This window comes from Gopherus flavomarginatus, chromosome 22 (genome assembly GCF_025201925.1).
Source record: "Gopherus flavomarginatus isolate rGopFla2 chromosome 22, rGopFla2.mat.asm, whole genome shotgun sequence".
Taxonomy (NCBI): Eukaryota; Metazoa; Chordata; order Testudines; family Testudinidae; genus Gopherus; species Gopherus flavomarginatus.
The window spans coordinates 7,734,543-7,752,350 of record NC_066638.1 but is presented as its reverse complement, the minus strand read 5'-3'; the positions used below and the strand labels follow the sequence as shown (position 1 = coordinate 7,752,350).

The 17,808-nt window shown below is 46.2% G+C and overlaps 1 protein-coding gene across 20 annotated transcripts in view; it reads right to left on the bottom strand.

Moving 5' to 3' along the window:
- The window catches only part of MACF1 (microtubule actin crosslinking factor 1), a 249,021-nt gene that overhangs the window by 17,469 nt on the left and 213,744 nt on the right, over positions 1-17,808 (bottom strand). For 19 of the 20 annotated variants that reach the window (XM_050932168.1, XM_050932180.1, XM_050932181.1 and 16 more), the window contains 24 exons: positions 17,513-17,744; positions 16,359-16,585; positions 15,188-15,310; positions 14,981-15,082; positions 14,384-14,485; positions 14,096-14,269; positions 13,825-13,980; positions 13,471-13,668; positions 12,628-12,756; positions 11,871-12,044; positions 10,820-10,975; positions 10,493-10,699; positions 10,229-10,348; positions 9,763-9,932; positions 9,234-9,393; positions 7,682-7,876; positions 6,523-6,651; positions 5,479-5,622; positions 4,865-5,053; positions 4,364-4,481; positions 3,523-3,686; positions 1,957-2,119; positions 1,395-1,549; positions 1,019-1,093 (listed from right to left, as the gene is read on the bottom strand). In XM_050932168.1, coding sequence (XP_050788125.1) covers positions 1,019-1,093; positions 1,395-1,549; positions 1,957-2,119; positions 3,523-3,686; positions 4,364-4,481; positions 4,865-5,053; positions 5,479-5,622; positions 6,523-6,651; positions 7,682-7,876; positions 9,234-9,393; positions 9,763-9,932; positions 10,229-10,348; positions 10,493-10,699; positions 10,820-10,975; positions 11,871-12,044; positions 12,628-12,756; positions 13,471-13,668; positions 13,825-13,980; positions 14,096-14,269; positions 14,384-14,485; positions 14,981-15,082; positions 15,188-15,310; positions 16,359-16,585; positions 17,513-17,744 — 3,762 coding nt within the window. Of the gene's footprint in view, positions 1-1,018; positions 1,094-1,394; positions 1,550-1,956; positions 2,120-3,038; positions 3,150-3,522; positions 3,687-4,363; positions 4,482-4,864; positions 5,054-5,478; positions 5,623-6,522; positions 6,652-7,681; positions 7,877-9,233; positions 9,394-9,762; positions 9,933-10,228; positions 10,349-10,492; positions 10,700-10,819; positions 10,976-11,870; positions 12,045-12,627; positions 12,757-13,470; positions 13,669-13,824; positions 13,981-14,095; positions 14,270-14,383; positions 14,486-14,980; positions 15,083-15,187; positions 15,311-16,358; positions 16,586-17,512; positions 17,745-17,808 lie in introns of those variants that run through there. The other variant, XM_050932173.1, reaches the window with a different exon arrangement.

Below are 17,808 nucleotides of genomic sequence, written 5' to 3'. Positions count from 1 at the left end.
ACATAGCTTCTGCCTCTCATGGAGGTGGAGTAATTATGCTGATTGGAGAGCGCTCTCCGATGCAGCGCGGTAGTGTAGACTTGCCCTAAGTCTGATATTTTAATGTGTCTGATATTTGAATGTGCTCAAGTGTTGCCCAAAATGCAAGTCTGCAGGAAACCTGGATGGTTTGCTGTCAGTCCATCCCAGTGAATAATTTGAAATGAAAACATGAAGTACCTTAAAACAAATTCATTACACAAATATTTTGCACACGTTTTTAGAAATGAGCTACATCAATTGAAGAAAATCAGAGGCGTCAGGTACACACATTGAGGCCGTTACTGTCTATAGTATCTATAGATACAACATCTTCGACAGCAAGCAGGCCAAAGCGCTCTCAGAACACTGCCACATCTATGTTTGTCTTGTCCTTGGGCTATTCGGCATATCCAAGATTTAATGCACCAGGAGAGCACGCTGACCCCTTTACCTGCCCTCTTCTCAAAGAGTCACAGGAGGAGAATATCACAGACCATCTATAACCATCTGTCCATATATATCCCCTCCATTACATGCTCATGTGATAGTGAAACCACTTGCAAACTCTCCACCAATAGGATCATACAGTTATGATTACTATCAAGGAATCAGTGTGCTCCATTAATGGTATATTGCTGCAGTTTCCCCAGAAACTCTCATCTCCAGAGACCCTCAGATCAACTTGGGGAAGAACAAACTAATCTCTAAGATCTTCATGTTATTCCCTCACCACAGAGCCCAAGATAAATCTATGTCTCAGATTCCTGAGTGCACGTTATTGGTCTAATCTCTGGATTTAATTAGCATCTCAGAAGGTAAGAGGCTAGCACAGGTAAAAATTCGGATTCACTCTTTTAAAGAGTAAGATCTCAGTACGACAGAGTCAGATTGCTTCAGTAGAAGTTAAAAGGGACACTTCTCCCTGGTAGGATCACACACGAGCTAGGAATTAAGAGAATTTGTGCTATTATGGCAAATGTGGATGTCTTCCTCTTACCCGATACTTATTCTCTCCAATCTGCTCCACTTGAAATCTCTTTGCACACTTACACTGGGCCACCTGCCTTGTGACCTGTTGCAAACAAGAGGGGCAGAGGTCAGGGATCAGTAGTCTGCATCTCTTGCACTGGATAGACGGGACACAGTATATTGCGCATAAAATACAGATTATAACAACCGTCACTTGAAAATGTTTTGAATATCCAAATATTTGAACACTGATCTCGGGTCAATACCGCTGTGATTCTCTGGGTGCTCATCACCAAAACATAGTTTTTCCTCTTTGGATAGGTATTTGAGGAATTGACCCATTGAAAAACTGAAGCCCTACATAATACCCACTAAAATACCCCTCTCCTCAGAATCTTCTTTACCTCATCCTCAATTTTGTCAGCATCTGTGGTTGGCCGGTAAGCATCTTTGTTAGGATGGAGAGCAGCCACAAACTCATAGTAATCAATATAGCCATCCCCATCCCGGTCAAAGATGTCAGCCACAGCAGTCATCTCTAACTTAGTGGTGGGGAATTCTGGAATGAAACACAAAAACAAACAAACAGAGATGTATTACAGTTTGAGAACAGAGAACTCTCACCATCTGTGCAAAGAGCACATATTCTGTATCACCCCCTACCCACACTTCCATACCTGGCATCCCCATCACAACAGGCACAGGAAAAGAAACAGGCTACATAATTACTTGTATACTTTCTAAGTATAATATAGATTCCAGGCCTCAAGCAACGACAGCCTCTTGGCATATTGCAACAACTGCAAATGTGTGGGGTGGGACTGCCATGCTATCAGTCCTCTCCTTACAGAGGTGCAAGAAATGTGCCTTTCATTTGCCTCGTAAAGGGTGGGAGCAAACAAAGTTTCTCAGAGATGGGTTTATCGGGTTTTGCGGAAGGATGGGATGAAACAGATCAAGACTTACTAGATGCTAAGATTCCATCAATAAACTCCTGCCGGGTAATTTTTCCATCCTGATCTTTGTCGATGCGCCGGAAAAAGTCCATCACCCGTGATTTCTTGTGATTCATCCAGCGCATGTATTTCTTTCTCCAGATGTCAAAGTCAAAGTTTGCAAACTCCTTCAACTGGAAGAAGACCAGTTAGAGTCAACGGGAGTTGAAAGTACAGACAGAAAACTTCCCCTGCTCTACAGAAGGTCTTGCTGAACTAAGATTTCAGTGACTAAGTCAAATTGTGCATAGCCTTTGGGGGCTGACTGTTACTTTCTCCTATTCCACACCTCTTCAAAGCAATACTTGGAAAAAGAGGCATAACTAGGCCACTCCTCTTAAAACCATAGCCATGGACACAGAGTTTCCATAACAGAACAGGGGACACAACGCATCTGACAGCCACCATGTAGAATGTGTGTCACGCACTCACAGACACAGAAAAAAATGACGTATCCTCCAAACTTTTAAACATACACATATGCAGATATAACATAGACGTACACACACACACACAGACACATACAAATATAATATCTTTTCAAGCGTCTAAGAACAGGGTTATCTCCCCAGACTTGTCCTAAGGATGCCCCAGTGCCTTTACCTTTGAAACTCCAATTCCTTTCCCACTCTGCACATCTGCATTGTTCTAGCTAACTTTTTGCCTAAGCAGCTGAGAACAGAGCTCCTGCTTTGTTTCTTTCCAGGAAGGACAACAGTTTCTCCTCTGAGGTGGACAGCAATGTTGCTCCATGGATAAACTAACAAGTAATGCTTATCCAGCAAAGTCAGCCTGCTTCCCCCCACGCACCAGCTTGACTCTTGATACATGACACCTCTGCAGACGTGGGCAACAAGACCCAAAAATGCTTCCAAATTCAGTTCTTTGGAACTGCAGTGCCGAGGTTACACCAAGACTGGCTTAAATCACTGCTCATGAGAAGACTGTTCAGTTACGGAGGCTGAGGTTTAGCACATTTAGGACTGATTTTCAGGAGCCCTTCAGCTAAGAAGAGCTCAGAGTGACTCAAAGCAACAACATCTTAGTGCTTTCAAAAAAGCCCCTGAGTTAAAAGTAACAAAGAAAAACGTTCATACGGATAAACCGAACTGACCTACAGAAAAAGCAACAAAAAACAAAAACACTCACTTCTGGGCATAGCTGCTTTGTTAAGCATAAACAAAAACAAAAATCACATTAGAGGTTTTGAAAAAATACATACTTAGTAGCACTATATTTTTAAGAATAGTATTACTACTCCCAACCAGGTCTGACCTTCATTAGCAACAGACGTACTGACTTTAGTAGCACAGAGCAGCCCGGTTAACCTGCAGTTACTATGGAATATGGTTTTCAGCCGCACTGTTTTAGTGGAGACGTTTCTTCTTGGGGTTTTTAGGACTAGGACAGTCATTACCCATGAGGTGCGCAATGCAGTTCAAGAGGCAGCTCTCTGCCTCTCTCTCTTGGGAGTCCAGTAAACGACACTTTTCCACCACAAACTACCCCTTGTTTAACAGCATAATGGGGTCCTTACCTCCTCCAGCCTATCCAGAGTGTCGTTCAGCTTCCGCTGGCGCTCCAGTGCCAGCAGCCACACCTGCTGCCAGCGTGCAGAGAGCTGGTTAATCCGGGGGTTCTTCGTTTCCGATTGGGAGAAAACTGGCATGGGAGGAGGGGCAGTGTGACTCAAGGATTTCCCTAGAGAAAGAAAAATATGCCCCATGGGATATTGCAGGATGTGGGGTTTGGATGATCCAAAAAAGACAACAGCTTTGTTTTTCAAATAGAAAATCTCTCACAGGTTTTCCCATAAGGATTGAGCTGGCAGCTTTTAAAAAAGAAAATATGAGATTAAGCAATGTTCAGCACAACAGTACTGGCGGTTTTGCAGTTTTACAGACACCAGTAATCAGCAATCCCCACCCCCAGCAACTCCTGTGCTCCTCTCCCCTTTGGTTTCATCTTCCTGAACTAGAGCGAACAGGGCTTTCTGCTGCGAGAATCATACATGAGGAAATGGTCATGCTAGAGCAACTAGAATCAGAACGGGAGCAGTTAAATACAGCACAAAGTTTTCAGCACTCTGAAATAAGCAAAAACCTCTGTAAACTCAAATCAGAGCCATCAGGAGTCTTTGGCTGGCAGAAAGGTGAAGAATAAATAATAATGGATGTGTCAGCCACTACTGCAAATGCCACCTCATTTCCCCCTCCTCATTCCCTGGCAATTCCCAGCCAATTCCAAATGGTTGGCAAAGCAGGGTGTATTTCTAACTGAGAACTAGAGCCAGAGGAATGAGTTTCCTGTGTGTTTTCCCCTCGCTCTCAGAATGCATTCCTATAGAGGATGCACATCGCAATAAGCTGCAAACATACTGCTGCTGCGGGATTTCTCAATGAAAGGTCCATGAGCTGGTTCTGTGGCTTTCCTCTTGTACGTCTTAGTGACCCGGTCCACGTCCGGCTGTTTTCGTGTCATCTCTTCCATAAAGGACTGTTAAAAGGCAAAAGGGGGAAGAGAACTGTAACGTTTATCATCTTCTCAACTTCAAGCTGCTGTCACTCTAGATTCTTGCTGAGAAACTCCAAGCCCGTAGCAGACGCACAAGTACATACTGAACACTAGCTATGTGGATTTGTGGTAAAGTTATTCCACACCTGTGGCTTTGAGTTCCAGTCTGATATTTTGCTCCCTGAGCTGAATGGAACACAGTTCCTAGACTTGTTTAAAAGTGACAGGTCTGGATGACTAACATGCGGCTGTAATAAAAGTAAACTCATCTTCTTCCCCAGAAAGGTGGTTGTTACAAAATGTTCAGCCTCCCTGCTGCCTGTCAGGGTAGACAGGAAGTTGGAAGATCTCAGCAATGGAGTTACCTGGTGTTCGGAGATGAGGGCTTTGACCTGCTCGATATTTTGTGGCATTGGTTCTTGATCCCGCTGGATCAGTGTGGTCTCGGCCCACTGAATCCACGCTAAGAGTTCCTCCAAGAGCTCCGCGTTCGCCACCAATTCTGAAAGCGCCGTCTCGAGCCTTTGCTGGTGCTGCTTTGCCCAAGTCAGAACCTGATGGAAACATCCACAAGACTAGCCATCAGCATGGGAAACAAAGGCACTTACTCCGTGATGCTCTCCCTCAGGAGAAGGAAACCAATACCCATAAGGAAAATAAGGCAGCCAGCACTCTTACTGGTTCACTGCCTGATGCACATTGACTTGAGAGAACTGATCCAAGCGGCCAGGATTAGGACATCTATAATTCAGGAGAGTAACCCATTTACATGTCCTGCTGCTTCATAGGTTCCAAGGCAAGAAGGTTCCACTGTGATCATCTTGTCTGCCCGCCTGTATAACACAGGTCGGAGAACTTCCCCACAGAGAAACGTCCAGAAGAAGACACTGATCATTGATTCTATTACTGGCCCTATTTCTCAGCAGTGACGAGAAAGACCTTTCCTCTGCTCAAGTTGACAGGGTTCTCTGTGACTCACCTCCTCAAACCTGGCTCGGATGATGGTGATCCAGTGTTTAATTGTGGTAATGCAGTCTGGGTGGCACGCAGCCAGGATAACTTCTCCCATCCCCACCGCCGCGTTCACATCCACTTTCTTTTCCTCCACTTTCTTCATGAACTCCTAGACAGCAGGATTCCACAGAAACAACAACGGCTGTCAGGCCAACAGAGACAATCTGGTCCCTTTAACCCAACCCTTAAAATCCCCCCATTTAAACTCAAAAATAAGTGACTTGGGAGTTTTGGATTAAAGTTATTTTCATTCTAGGTGTATAGAGCACAGGTAATTTTCCCTACCCAGCAGTGCCTGGTATTACTACTCCAGCCCAACTCAGGCCATATAGCTATTTAACAAGATCCAAATCTCTTGTTTGGAAAATGTCCTGCCCAAACGTCTCACTCCTGCTGTCTAAGAGTGAGACGTTAGTTACTGCCCTTTGTTCCTGGCACACATCTTTCATTAAGGGCCGCTCTGAATAGGTCAGCAGAGCAGGGTAAGCCCAGGGTTTGAACTCAGGCTCAAGCCTAACCCCCATTCGGGCGACACACACATTGTGCGAACCCAGAGCTCGGACCCAGGACCCAACTGGGGAGCAGAGACCAAGCCTGAGTCAAGCTGGGACCCATGTTCAAGCCCTATTGCCCCGCAACACAGACACAGCCCCGCTGGAGTCATGCTCTGGGAGTCTGCTAAAAGTATCCTCCAATCCCACAGATTGACTTTCTTTGTCCTCTGGACAGTCAAGTTTTCCCATACTGCACCACAAAGAAAGGCTAGAGTAGCTGCACCTTGGGAGGGTGCTAGGAAGTCTGGGATATTGGGGGATGGACTTGGGCCTGCATAATGTTGGAGCCTCAGAAAGGGTTCAGCAATTCCTAACCTGGAGTTACAAATGAGAGTAGAAGCTCAAGCCCTGGGTTAACAAACCCAGGGTCTGCTAACTCGAAGCCCTGCTAACCCTGGCAGTGTCGACACACCCGCGAAGTCCACATTTTCTTACATTCCTGAGCGACTGGTTACCTTGTGTATGTCAATGAGTGACTGCAACGCTTCAGCATCATCAGGCAGAGCTCCCCTAAAGCGCAGGGTCTGTTCTGCCTCAGAAAGCCACTCCAACAGCATGTGGACTGCAGTCCGGAATTCCTCTGCCTGAAAGAGCACCAAGAGACAGATGCAGAGTGACCCCTAGAATCTCTACACAGCCCAAGTCTCTACCCATCATTCAAGAAGCAAGGCACAGTAGTGTCTCTAATAGCAACAGAGGAAATAAAAGACCAGACTTTGCATTGTGTTTGTACAGCACCTAGCACGATGAGATCCTGCTGCATGCCTGGGGCGTGTAGGCGCTGCAGTGACACAAACAAACAAAACAACTGGAGTTGGTCATGTAGTTTGTTCCCTTCCCTTTGCGTTAGCTGCACTGAAAAGGCAAAACTAACTCCCTTTTAAAAGCTATTCGTCTGCTCTGCTCATCTTGTTACCTTTGGTCATTTATTCCATATACTAACTACTATGGATCCAAATACCACCTCAGCATCTTGTTATCCTTCCTAGCCTTAAGTTTACCCCAACATCTCGTATGGTTCCTATAGCTCTGAATAGTTTATCACCATCAGTCCCTTCTGATTTTCCCACACTGCGTATCAATGCGGCTTTTCCAATCAAGGCTTTTATTCTTCTACTTTTTTCTTTTTGACTAACTGAGACCCTCAGAACAGCTCTCTCATTTTGACCGTTATCTGTTGGACCAGTCCAGTTGCACAATAAACACTGGAGGTTGTGAATTCTAATGATCTGTACTCTCACAGTGAGACGATCCCATGACAGTGACTCCAGATGTTAATTTATCCTCACAACATTCCCTGTGTGGTAGGGATGTACTATCTCAATTTTACAATACGGGAACTGAGACAGAGATTAAGTGATTTGCCACAGGTCACACAGGGTGTCTGTGGCAGAACTGGAAACTGTACCTAGATCTCCTGATCTAATCACAGTGGGGAGAGATAGTGTCCTATAACATTTCCCCCCTGGAAGATGGCAAACGTTTGTACAGAGCTCCAGAACACAGATTTCTGGTTCATTTCTTGACAAGACTCACCCTTTAATTTGTACAGGTTCAGAGCCACATATAAAACCCTGAAAGTGAAAGTGAACTTGGAAGCCTCTTTCTCCGTACCTGCTTCAAGGCCTGCTCCAGCCGGGTTTGCTTGGACACAGACAGCTTACACACTGTGTCCCAACGATTGCTCAACTCTTGAAGCTGCCCTTTAACCCAGGTAGTGTCATCCCGGCTGTTCTCGATGAGCTCCCGGCCCGAGCGTTTGAGCACCTGCACGGTACCCGTGCGTTTCCCCAGTTCCTTCTGAAAAACCTACCAAGGGAGAAGAGAAAGGTCCATCATGGGTCTTTGTATGGAGGGTTTTTCTCTTGTTATCCACAGAAAAGGGGCAGCACAGGCTTGAAGTCTGACAATACAGGGTATATGAAGTTGAACTGGTGGTTGGCTTTCTTCCACCAAACCCCACTTGAAATGCTTCAATTTTAGCATTTTTCTTCTAGTATAATGTATTTTCCTTGAAACAGAATTGGTTATAGATAGATTCATAGGCGCCGACTTCTGCTCCCACTGGTGGGTGCTCAACCCCCCTCTGCCCCCAGCCCCGCCTTGCCCCCTGCCCTGCCCCCATTCCAACCCCTTCCCCAAAGTCTCCGCCCCAACTCTGCCCTATTCTGACTACTTCATCAAATCCCCACCCCTACCTCTTCCCCTGACTGCGCCATGTTCCCACTCCTCCCCAGCACGCCACCAAAGAGCTGTTTGGTGGTGGCAAGACAGAAGTGCTGGGAGATAGGCGGAGAAGTGGGGACATGCACGTTCTGGGGAGGAGACGGAGGAGGAGGTGGGGTATGGGGGGGCTTGGCTGCCGGTGCGTACAGAGCTCCCATTAATTTTTCCCGGTGGGTGCTCCAGCCCCAGAGCACCCACGGAATCAGCACCTATGCATAGATCATGTAGGCACCATAGATTATTGTAACCCACTGGTGAGTGTAAGTTACAGATCTACTCACACTCAGGTTACACACGCACCAGTAGGTTACACCATAACACACACACACCGTCAGCAGTACACCACCCAAAGCTAGAGATAGCTGAGCTTGTTTTATTGAGACTGTCCGCCTGGATACCAAAGTTATCCTCTACTCTTTCTGAGAGCAGTATGGGAATCTTTAACTTGCATCTGGGCAACCATCAGAGTGACGCAGAAGGAATCATGGTTTAATCTCTGACTTGAAGGATGGCATGTTTAATAGGACATCACCATTCACTCCAATACAGTAGCTGTTTGGAACAGGAGCCCAAGTTCTAGCCTGGGATTTGAACCTCTGACCTAATCCAGAAGTGAAAGCACTCACAGCTGAGACCTCCTAATGAATACTGCCAAAGAGGAGCTTACAGAAGCATAGAAACTTTACCCCTTCTCGAAAATCCAAGGTGGAACAGAGCAGAACTGAAGGTTTATGTTACAATTCCAAAATAGCAATATCATTTTTCAAATCTGTCTCCCAGGCATTTACTCAATGGAAATCAAAGCTGCACAGTAGAGTATGCAGCGCTACAGCACACATCTTGCCGTGATGCTATAAGCCTGGTACTTCTGTTACGCAGCGGATGGGGAACTAAAGTTACTTTCACTTTCCAAAGGGCAGCTGGTAAACCCCACTCTTACCTTATGAGCATCCATCAAGTTCATGACCAGATCCAGATCACCATGGACTGGTTGGTCTTCAGCCAACTGGGGCTCCACCTTGTACAGCCAGTCCACCAAGGCCTGAAGCGCATCCATAAACTGACCAGAAAACAGCAGGGCTTCTTCCAGCTTGTGTTGCCTGCAAAGAGAGTACCAAAGGACATTTGTACAAACTTTTGGCCCAGAATATCCATGCTACTTGCAGTTAAATTGGAAAGTGTTTCCTTTTCCGCCCATCTTTCGATGTTATCATCATCATGGCAAATCCCCGAAAGACAAAGCCTCCTTGTAGATAAACACCACCTGGATCGATCTCCTTACGGAGGTCTGGCTAGACAGTCAGTTTACATTTCTGATGCCATGCCTGTCATCATCTCTGCTCTGTGGCCTAGGTTCATATTCTCCACAGCACATTTACAGTGTGTGATATAAATCAAGCTTCACAGGATCATCTCATCTCTGGTCCTTCAACGCTGCAACAGTATTTTGCAACAAATGTTCCTCTCACCTTTCCACAGATTTTCCGCAGACTGTGTCCCACTTGTCCCGCACTTCTCCAAGGAGGTTGTCCAGTTTCTGAGTGTCATCTGGCAACACAGCTTTTTCTTTGAGGGCTCTGCCCGTCCGGATCGTGGTATCGTAAACGGGCTGTTTTCCACCGAGGGTCTTTTGGAACTCCTGAGTTTTACAACCAGAGAAGGGCACAAAGGAAATGTCTTTACAATGCATAAAAACTTGTGAGTTAATAGCATAGTGGGTTAAATGCCTCTCTCGTACAACTTTGTAACTATGCTACTGTAACGTTCAACTAAAGCGTGGAGTATGCCGTTCCTCTTACTGGATCATCTCTTCCCTTAGATTGTAGGAAAGTGACTGTGTTGCACTGCTTTGACTGAGAGGTGGTTTCTCTTCCCTTCCAACTAACCCACACTTGAGGGCATTCATCACAGCTGGCATGAAAACAAACCCTCTACCTTGTGCTTGGAGAGCTGCAGTTTGATTTTGTCTGGATCATTGGAAATCTCCAGCTCAGAGTCCAGGTGATTCTCTGCATCTTCCAGCCAATCAACCAGCTTTTTCCAAGCTTCGTGGAACTGAAATTGCACAAAAGGGGAGAGCAGTTAGAACTTGGTGTGTGCGTCTTCCAGGCCTTCTGAAGGCATGAGACACTTGGGTCCTGAAAGCTAGAGGATAAGCAATATCGTCAGGTCGTCTACAACCGTTTTCACATCCCTCACCTGTTTAGCCCGTTTTCTTGCATCGTCAAGAGCTCGGCCTCTCTCCACGGAACGCTGGACGACTTTCTCCCAACGGGACTGGACACTGACCAGCAGGTTCTTTATCAAAACCACATCTTGCTTTTGACTGAGGAACTTCAGGTGGTTCCCTGTTTGATCCAGCTCAATGATCTGGTCCCGGTGAGCATTGACTTCATTGGCAAAAACCTGGAGTAACGAAGATTTACTCTCATTTAAAGAAAAAACATGGAAATGTCTCCGAGTTTCTTCCATACACACAAAGCACTTGAGCGTGGCTTGCAACGAACTCCAGCTCCCCCAAGTTACCTTGTGTTCATCTATCTGAGACAGCACGGTATTTAGGATAAGGCTGGGTGGAGGGGCAATGTTTAAACTCTGCTCTGCTAGGGTCAGCCAGTTAATGAAGTCCTGTAGGGAGTTCTGGAACTCTGTTGCCTGGTTGAGAGCATCTTCCAGCTTTGACTGCATTTTAATAAGGGGAAGGAAACACAAAGAGAGCACCAAGTTCACAATGTGAGGCTTTGCAGACAAAGACATGTATTGTACTCTAAGATGAAATGAGCTCTCTAATGGGAACTCATCAGTTCAAGCAAAGAACATGACTTGTTTACCAAGAAGAGGAGATTTCAGCGAAAGTGGCTGTTTCAGAATCAGCTTCTTCTGAAACAAACGGACAGGAATTGTACATGAAAGAGGAGACAGCTCGATAATCAACACACAAGTGGCTGTGTTGCCATCAGAGCTTCCTAGGAAACAAGCCTCCACGAGAGAAGCTGTTCTGCGGAAGGGAGACGACACTTCAGTAGTGACAGCTGCAGAGCCAGAAATTCAGCCAGGGTAGAGGCCAGTTTCTCTCATTTTATGTGAGAGCTTATCGCTGACCAAAGTACCAGTGCAATGGAATTAGGTCAGCAGAGAATTTGGCCTGCTGTCTCTTAAGAAGAAGCTGTGTACCTTTGCTTTTCAGAACTGGATAATGCTCTTCATATCTTCTTTTATTTCTCGTTTAGCAGCCTCTCTCTTATGTTCACTCACATTTAATTTTACTTTCATTTTCTCTCTAAGATTTAGCCTGCTCTGGTAACTAGCCATACAGTTAACACTTCGATGTCAGACATCACTGATAATACCTATGTCAGAAGGCATGCTAAGTATATGTAATCAGGAGAAAAATTATCTAAAAGAACTGATCTAAAAGCACTGATCTTGGGTGTCTGAAGCACATTGCAGATTCGGCTTATTGCAATAAACCTGCGTTCTGGAGACAGCATTACTACAGCAGGGAACTAATGGCATTTTACTTTCAAGCCATGTCTTTCGTAGTAAACATGGATTGTATTTTGGCCCCAAACATTACCTTCCTCTCCTCCATCTTGGCGCTGACCAAGTTCCATTTCTGTTCCAACAGCATGACGCTCTGCTCTGTCTTTGAGCCAGAGCCAGAGTCATCGCGGCTTAGCAGGATCAATTGCCCCTTGGCCAACAGCTGACTGTAGACCTCTTCGTTGGCTTTGAGTTGGGCATACAGCTCCTACACCAAACCACCATCGAAACATTAGAGACAGAGATACTGTATCAGGGATTTGCAGTTCCCTAGACTCCAAGTTTGTGGAGACACTGGGGTTAGGACACACAACAAACTGACAGTGAGATATTTATCATCATGCTATCAGTAGAGATAAACAGTTCATTAAGATAGTGGGAAATTCTGTCCATAGCCATCATCTGCAAACCTAATGGTCCTCTGTAACCCTGGAGAGAGAAGTGGCAAAAGAGACACTCATCCCATTCCCCAATTAGACTATACCAGGGGTTCTCAAACTAGGGGTTGGGACCCCTCAGGGGGTCACGAGGTTATTATATGGGGGGGGGGGTCGCGAGCTGTCAGCCGCCACCCCAAACCCCACTTTTCCTCTAGCATTTATAATAGTGTTAAATATGTTAAAAAGTTTTTAATTTATAAGGGAGGGTTGCACTCAGAGGCTTGCTATGTGAAAGGGGGCACCAGTACAAAAGTTTGAGACCCACTGGACTACACCATGCGGCACAGACATGTTTCTATGCTGACATTTCAGAGAGAAGTTAGTTGAATTAAAGGCATTTGAAATCTTTACCATATGAGCATTGAGTTGTTCACGGGCAGTTTCTGGCAAACCTCCTGTGGGTTTTGATGCAGACAGTTGGCTCTCCATTCTTGTTAGCCAGAGGAGGAAGTCTTCAATCTCGCCATGGAAACCCTGGGCCTGTTAAGGAACACAATATCAGCCAGGGATCGGATGACAGCAGCAACCATTGTCTGGCTTTCAGGTTTAACATTGGGATTCCTGACATGGTGGATGAGGTGGCAGAGAAGAGTTTTACAAAGGTACTAAAAAGAGGATGTATATTATCATATATTTTTTAAACAATATAATCATTTCAGCAAGTTCACACGCACAGCTGAGTTCTCAAAGAGAAAAGGCTCGTCTGGAAGAGCAGGACTTCCCCTCGGAATGAATGCACCTTTGGTTTGGAAAGACGTAACTTGCTATTTACAGACTGTTCGTGCCTCCTGTCTATGGCCTGGTCTTCGCGGTTGAAAAAAGTGTCCTTTTCGCCGGGCTGGGGGTGGGGTAACTAATACATGTGAGTTATCCCAAGGTCAAAAGACAGCAAAGATGAGGTACTTTATAGTTCCATCATGAGGTAAATGAGGCGAGGCTAATCCCAGGTGGGGGCATAGTGGTGTCCTCACCTACTTTACCTCAAGGTAAATCTAAAGAGTCCTGTCATCTTGGGACAGCTCACATGAGTTACTTACCCTGAGGTAACACCACCTTTTCTAGCAGTGAAGACAAGACAATACATCACATCCTCTAACCTTCACCCTGGAAAGAGACACCAAGCCAACCCGGACACCCTCTGCGGATCTCTTCTGCATGCATGAACATTTCTGTCTCCAGAACAAGCTCACCGACCTGCTGAAGCGTTGACTGCAGGTGCTGCTCCCTCTCCTCTGTTTTTTGCAGGACAGACTCCCAGCACGAATTCAGTTTCTCCAGCCGGTTCCGCAGGCTGCTTGCGTCGTCTCCTGCACTGGATTCCAGGAGCTCATTGCCAGCTTTATTTACCGTCTCCACCGTTGCTTGGTGAGCCAACACATCATTCTTCAGTACCTGCACAGCGTGGATTGGGTAACGTTAAGACACATGCCTCTAAAATGTTCTGCTAACCCCAGCACTATCCCAAAGAAACAAATCAATGTAAATAACTTCCCGGGAGCCATCGTCCCCTTTAAGGCCAGATAAAAAGGCAGAACATAGAATACGTACGTGGTGTTTGGCAAGTTCTACTTCAATGACCCTTGGGTCACCATTGATTGGTCTTTGCGCATCTAACAACTCTTCTGTATGGGTCAGCCAGGCCATCAGTTCTGCTAATGCATGCTGGAACTGACCAAGTGCCAGCAGAGCAGTTTCTAACTTGTGCTGTTCAAAGGTGACAAAGAAAATGTTAATCAGGAGGGAGCAGGAAGAGGATGATGACGCTGATGACTTAGGTTTATTTTCAGCCCTGGGTTTTGGCAGCCCACCCTCACTATACCTGTCTGTGAGCAATCTTCTCGCCCAAGTTCTCCCAGAGATGTTTCAGCTCTGTCAGCGGTTCCCTGATGATGTCTCTGTCTGTCTCATCGGTCGCTTTTTTTAGCATCAGTTCGCCTTGGTGATTAAGCTTCTCCATTTCAATCTGCTGCTGGTAAACCTCCATTTTAAACTCCTGCCAAAGCGTGGAGGGGGAAACAAAACAAAAAAACCAAACAAACAAACTGCAGAACTCTGCCTCCAACACATAACAAGCCCTGGAGAACCGTGTCTAACGTAGACCGCTTACCTTCATCTCATTCAGCTGCTCCTTAACAGTGTTGAGGTCAGTGCCGACAGGTGGCATGTTGCACAGCTTAATCACAGTGTTATCCAGCCAATCAAACATTGCCTAAGAGGAACACATACACAGTTAGGAAAACCAAACCTCCACAATCACGGCAAGCCACACCCGTTCCTCAGAGCTGGGGGCAGCCTGTGCCATGCTTGGACTAATCAACAGAACTTCTCTTTCAAGGCAAACAGATGGGTAGTTTTCATGCTCAACAAGCACACTGCTTAGTGATCTCCTTCCTTCCACTGACCCGCAGCACAAGCAGCAGACTAGGATCAGGCACATTTCCCCCATCCTTTGCCACCTCCACCCCAAAATGTACAATTATTTGAGAGGGTGAACGCAGGCTGGGTCAATTTCAAATTGTCACAGGAGAAGCAGAAGAAATGCTGATTGAATGCTCTGCTTTCAGCGGGTCATTGGACACAGGGCCTAACTTAGATAGTCACTGCCCCAAAGAACTGACAGTCTTTTTGTTCTGTGCTCATGCAGTGCCTAGCACAATGGGCTGCTGGTCCACACCGTATGAATAACCACCAACAGCTGCCTCACCTGCAGCGTATCCTGATACTGCACAGCAGACTGCATAGCCTCCTCGAGTTTCTCTAGCCTCTCCTTCCAGGTTTTGTTTAGGTTTTCCCACGCATTGTTCATCTGCAAAACACAGGATTGCCCCCAAATTCAATACACTATTCCAACTGAACCAACACTGCCTTTCACCTGGCTTTTGCCTGAATTCTGAGCTGCTGGTTTTCCTACCTCGTCAATGCTTTTCTTCACTTCTGGTTTCTCAGTTTCACCACAGGCCATAATCAATTCAGCTCCAAGCACACGAATAAACTCCAGTTCTTCGTGCACGCCATCAGTTTCCTCTTTGATCGTCTAGATTCAGAGAGTGCAATGAATTAAAAAATCGGTTTGTTTAGTAAATGATATTCCAAAACTCCATTTGACGGTGCATGCCATGGGAGCTAGAGTGCAGAGATTACACCTGCTAGCTAATGTTTTGCATTCTGGTTGAAGACAGAGACTAATTAGTCCTCAACCCAACAGGTGCATCACATTAAGAAGCAGGTATGTGTTTTCATTATCTGCCAAGGTAATTGAGTCCAATCCACACTTCTTACATTGTCTGATGCATGGGATGCCGTCACCATTTGCAAACAGATGGGAAAAACGAGGTAAAAACCACACCTGCATTTGTCTGAACTGGAAAGATGGTGACCCTATCTGCAAGTTATATAGTTTTCGGAGTGTTTTACGAAACTAGGAATTAAACAGGCTGTCTGAGAGCCAGTATTTCTAAACCAAAGTCAGACTAGTTATAACGTGGGAGTGGCACGTACAAGTACATCGGGGTGAGATGTATACATACTTAAAAAAACCCTGAGTCAAACTACGGTCAACTATGCAAACATCCAAAATGGACTCTAACACGTGATTCCAAATAGAGATGAGTGTTGCTGTCCATCCACTACTATCGTTTTACTCTACAGTAGCCTTCAGTCTAACTGGAATGTAATCTGCATCTCACAATCTAGACAGGTCCAGCTCACATTAGGAGCAGCATCATGGGAACAATTATGCGCTAAACAGGGTGGCGGACAGCCCTGAACACTTGCTTGATAAGAGTTTTCCCCAGCGTAGTTACAGCTAAGATGATTTTAGCACTGTTTCAGTCTCTGGGAAAGGCCATTATTTTTTCCACTTGAAACGAAACAGTAACTTGAAATACTCTTCCCGATGCCCACCAAATCATGGCTCTCCCATGGTTTCTAAATAAAATGACAGCATGATTTGTAACTGTGTCGGGTGCTCACAAACCGGGGTACAACAACATTTGGTCACATCTTCATTTGAGACCCAAACATGGTTACAAGCTGTAGCACCGACGGGGCCTATGTGGAATGACATGTCCACAAGTCCTCACCTCTGCTGCCTCCACCTGCTGCTTGATGATTGATGGGTCAATGCCTGGGCTCTCCAGGTCGTGAACAATATCCTGCGTCTCTTTGACAGTAGTTAGGAGGGTTGCCATTTCGTACCAGAATTTCTCTGCGAGCTCCAGGACATCGAGGAACTTACTTTCACGTCCCTCTGCCTGAGCCTTGATGTCTTCCCAGAAAAACACCATCTGATTCAGCTTATCTTGGATTTCTGGAGGTGGGAAAGAAACAAGTCAGGACTCTTTATTCTTACCCTGTTCTGACCAGCAATCTCCAGTTACCAATCAAAGCATCTGGATACAAACATTATGATGAGAAAGGCCTAAGGGTTTGTCTACACAGCAAACAAACCCAAATCTGCACAACTTGCAGCACTGAGTCTCAGAGCCCAAATCTGCAGACTCGGGCTTTGGACGGTGTAGATACCCACAGCCGTGGAGATGTTCAGAATCAGGCTGGCACTCTGGCTCTGAAGCCCAAGGGGGGGGGGGGGGGGAGTGGGTTTCAGAGCCCGAGCACCAGCCTAACCCACAACGTTTGCTCAGCTATAGCAGGAGCCTGAACCTGTTGACCCCGTCTCCGAGACTCGCTACTGTGGGGGCCTTTTTTTGCTGTGTAGTCTTACCCTGAGGTAAGAATTAAAATGGTCAAGAGTGCAGAAATACGAACTTAGAAAGAAAATGTGACGAACAACAAGATACAGCTACAGAGCCTTCATTTATCCAGATAACAGTTACAAGTCTGCCCATGTGCTCGCCCCATATCTGACCACCTCTCCATGCTTATTCAATCCTCGGGCTCGCGCCCAAGACTGCCAACAAAGGTGCCAGTCGTATTGGTGGTTTTGTGATGTGGACATTTCTGCCCCCCTTCAGGGCCTGAACTGAAACCAATTCACTGAGAATAGACCCCCCCCGAGAGCTGTCACGGGTAACAGTCTGCAGTTCCCTCTGAACTGGGCAGGATTTGGACCCATCACAGAGCAGGCAAATGCGCCTTATTGCTCTGTCAACACCAGTCCCCCAATAAACAAGATACACTGTGGTTATGAGAGAAACTTGCCATCCTAGATACGCTAAATATAACCAACTGCCTCTCTGAGCGGACGTGAGACGTCTCCGGCACCTCCGTGCGATACCTTTGGCTGCCAGGTCCTTGTCTGCCCCCTGCGATCGCCCGATCAGCTCTTCCCCACGGCGTTTCAGCGCCTCGAAGGTTGGCTGCAGTTTTTCCAGCTCCATGGTGGAATTTTTGTTTTCACTGATGCACTCCCTGATTTTATCAACTTCGGCTGGAATCACGGGCGGCATGCGCAGGCGGGAGGAAAGGTTCTCCAGCGTCTCCAGCAAAGGCTCGATCTTATCATGGAACTGAACAAAGGCAAGTCCATCAGGCAGGTTAGAGGACCGTACAGTACTGAATTACTCCAATGTA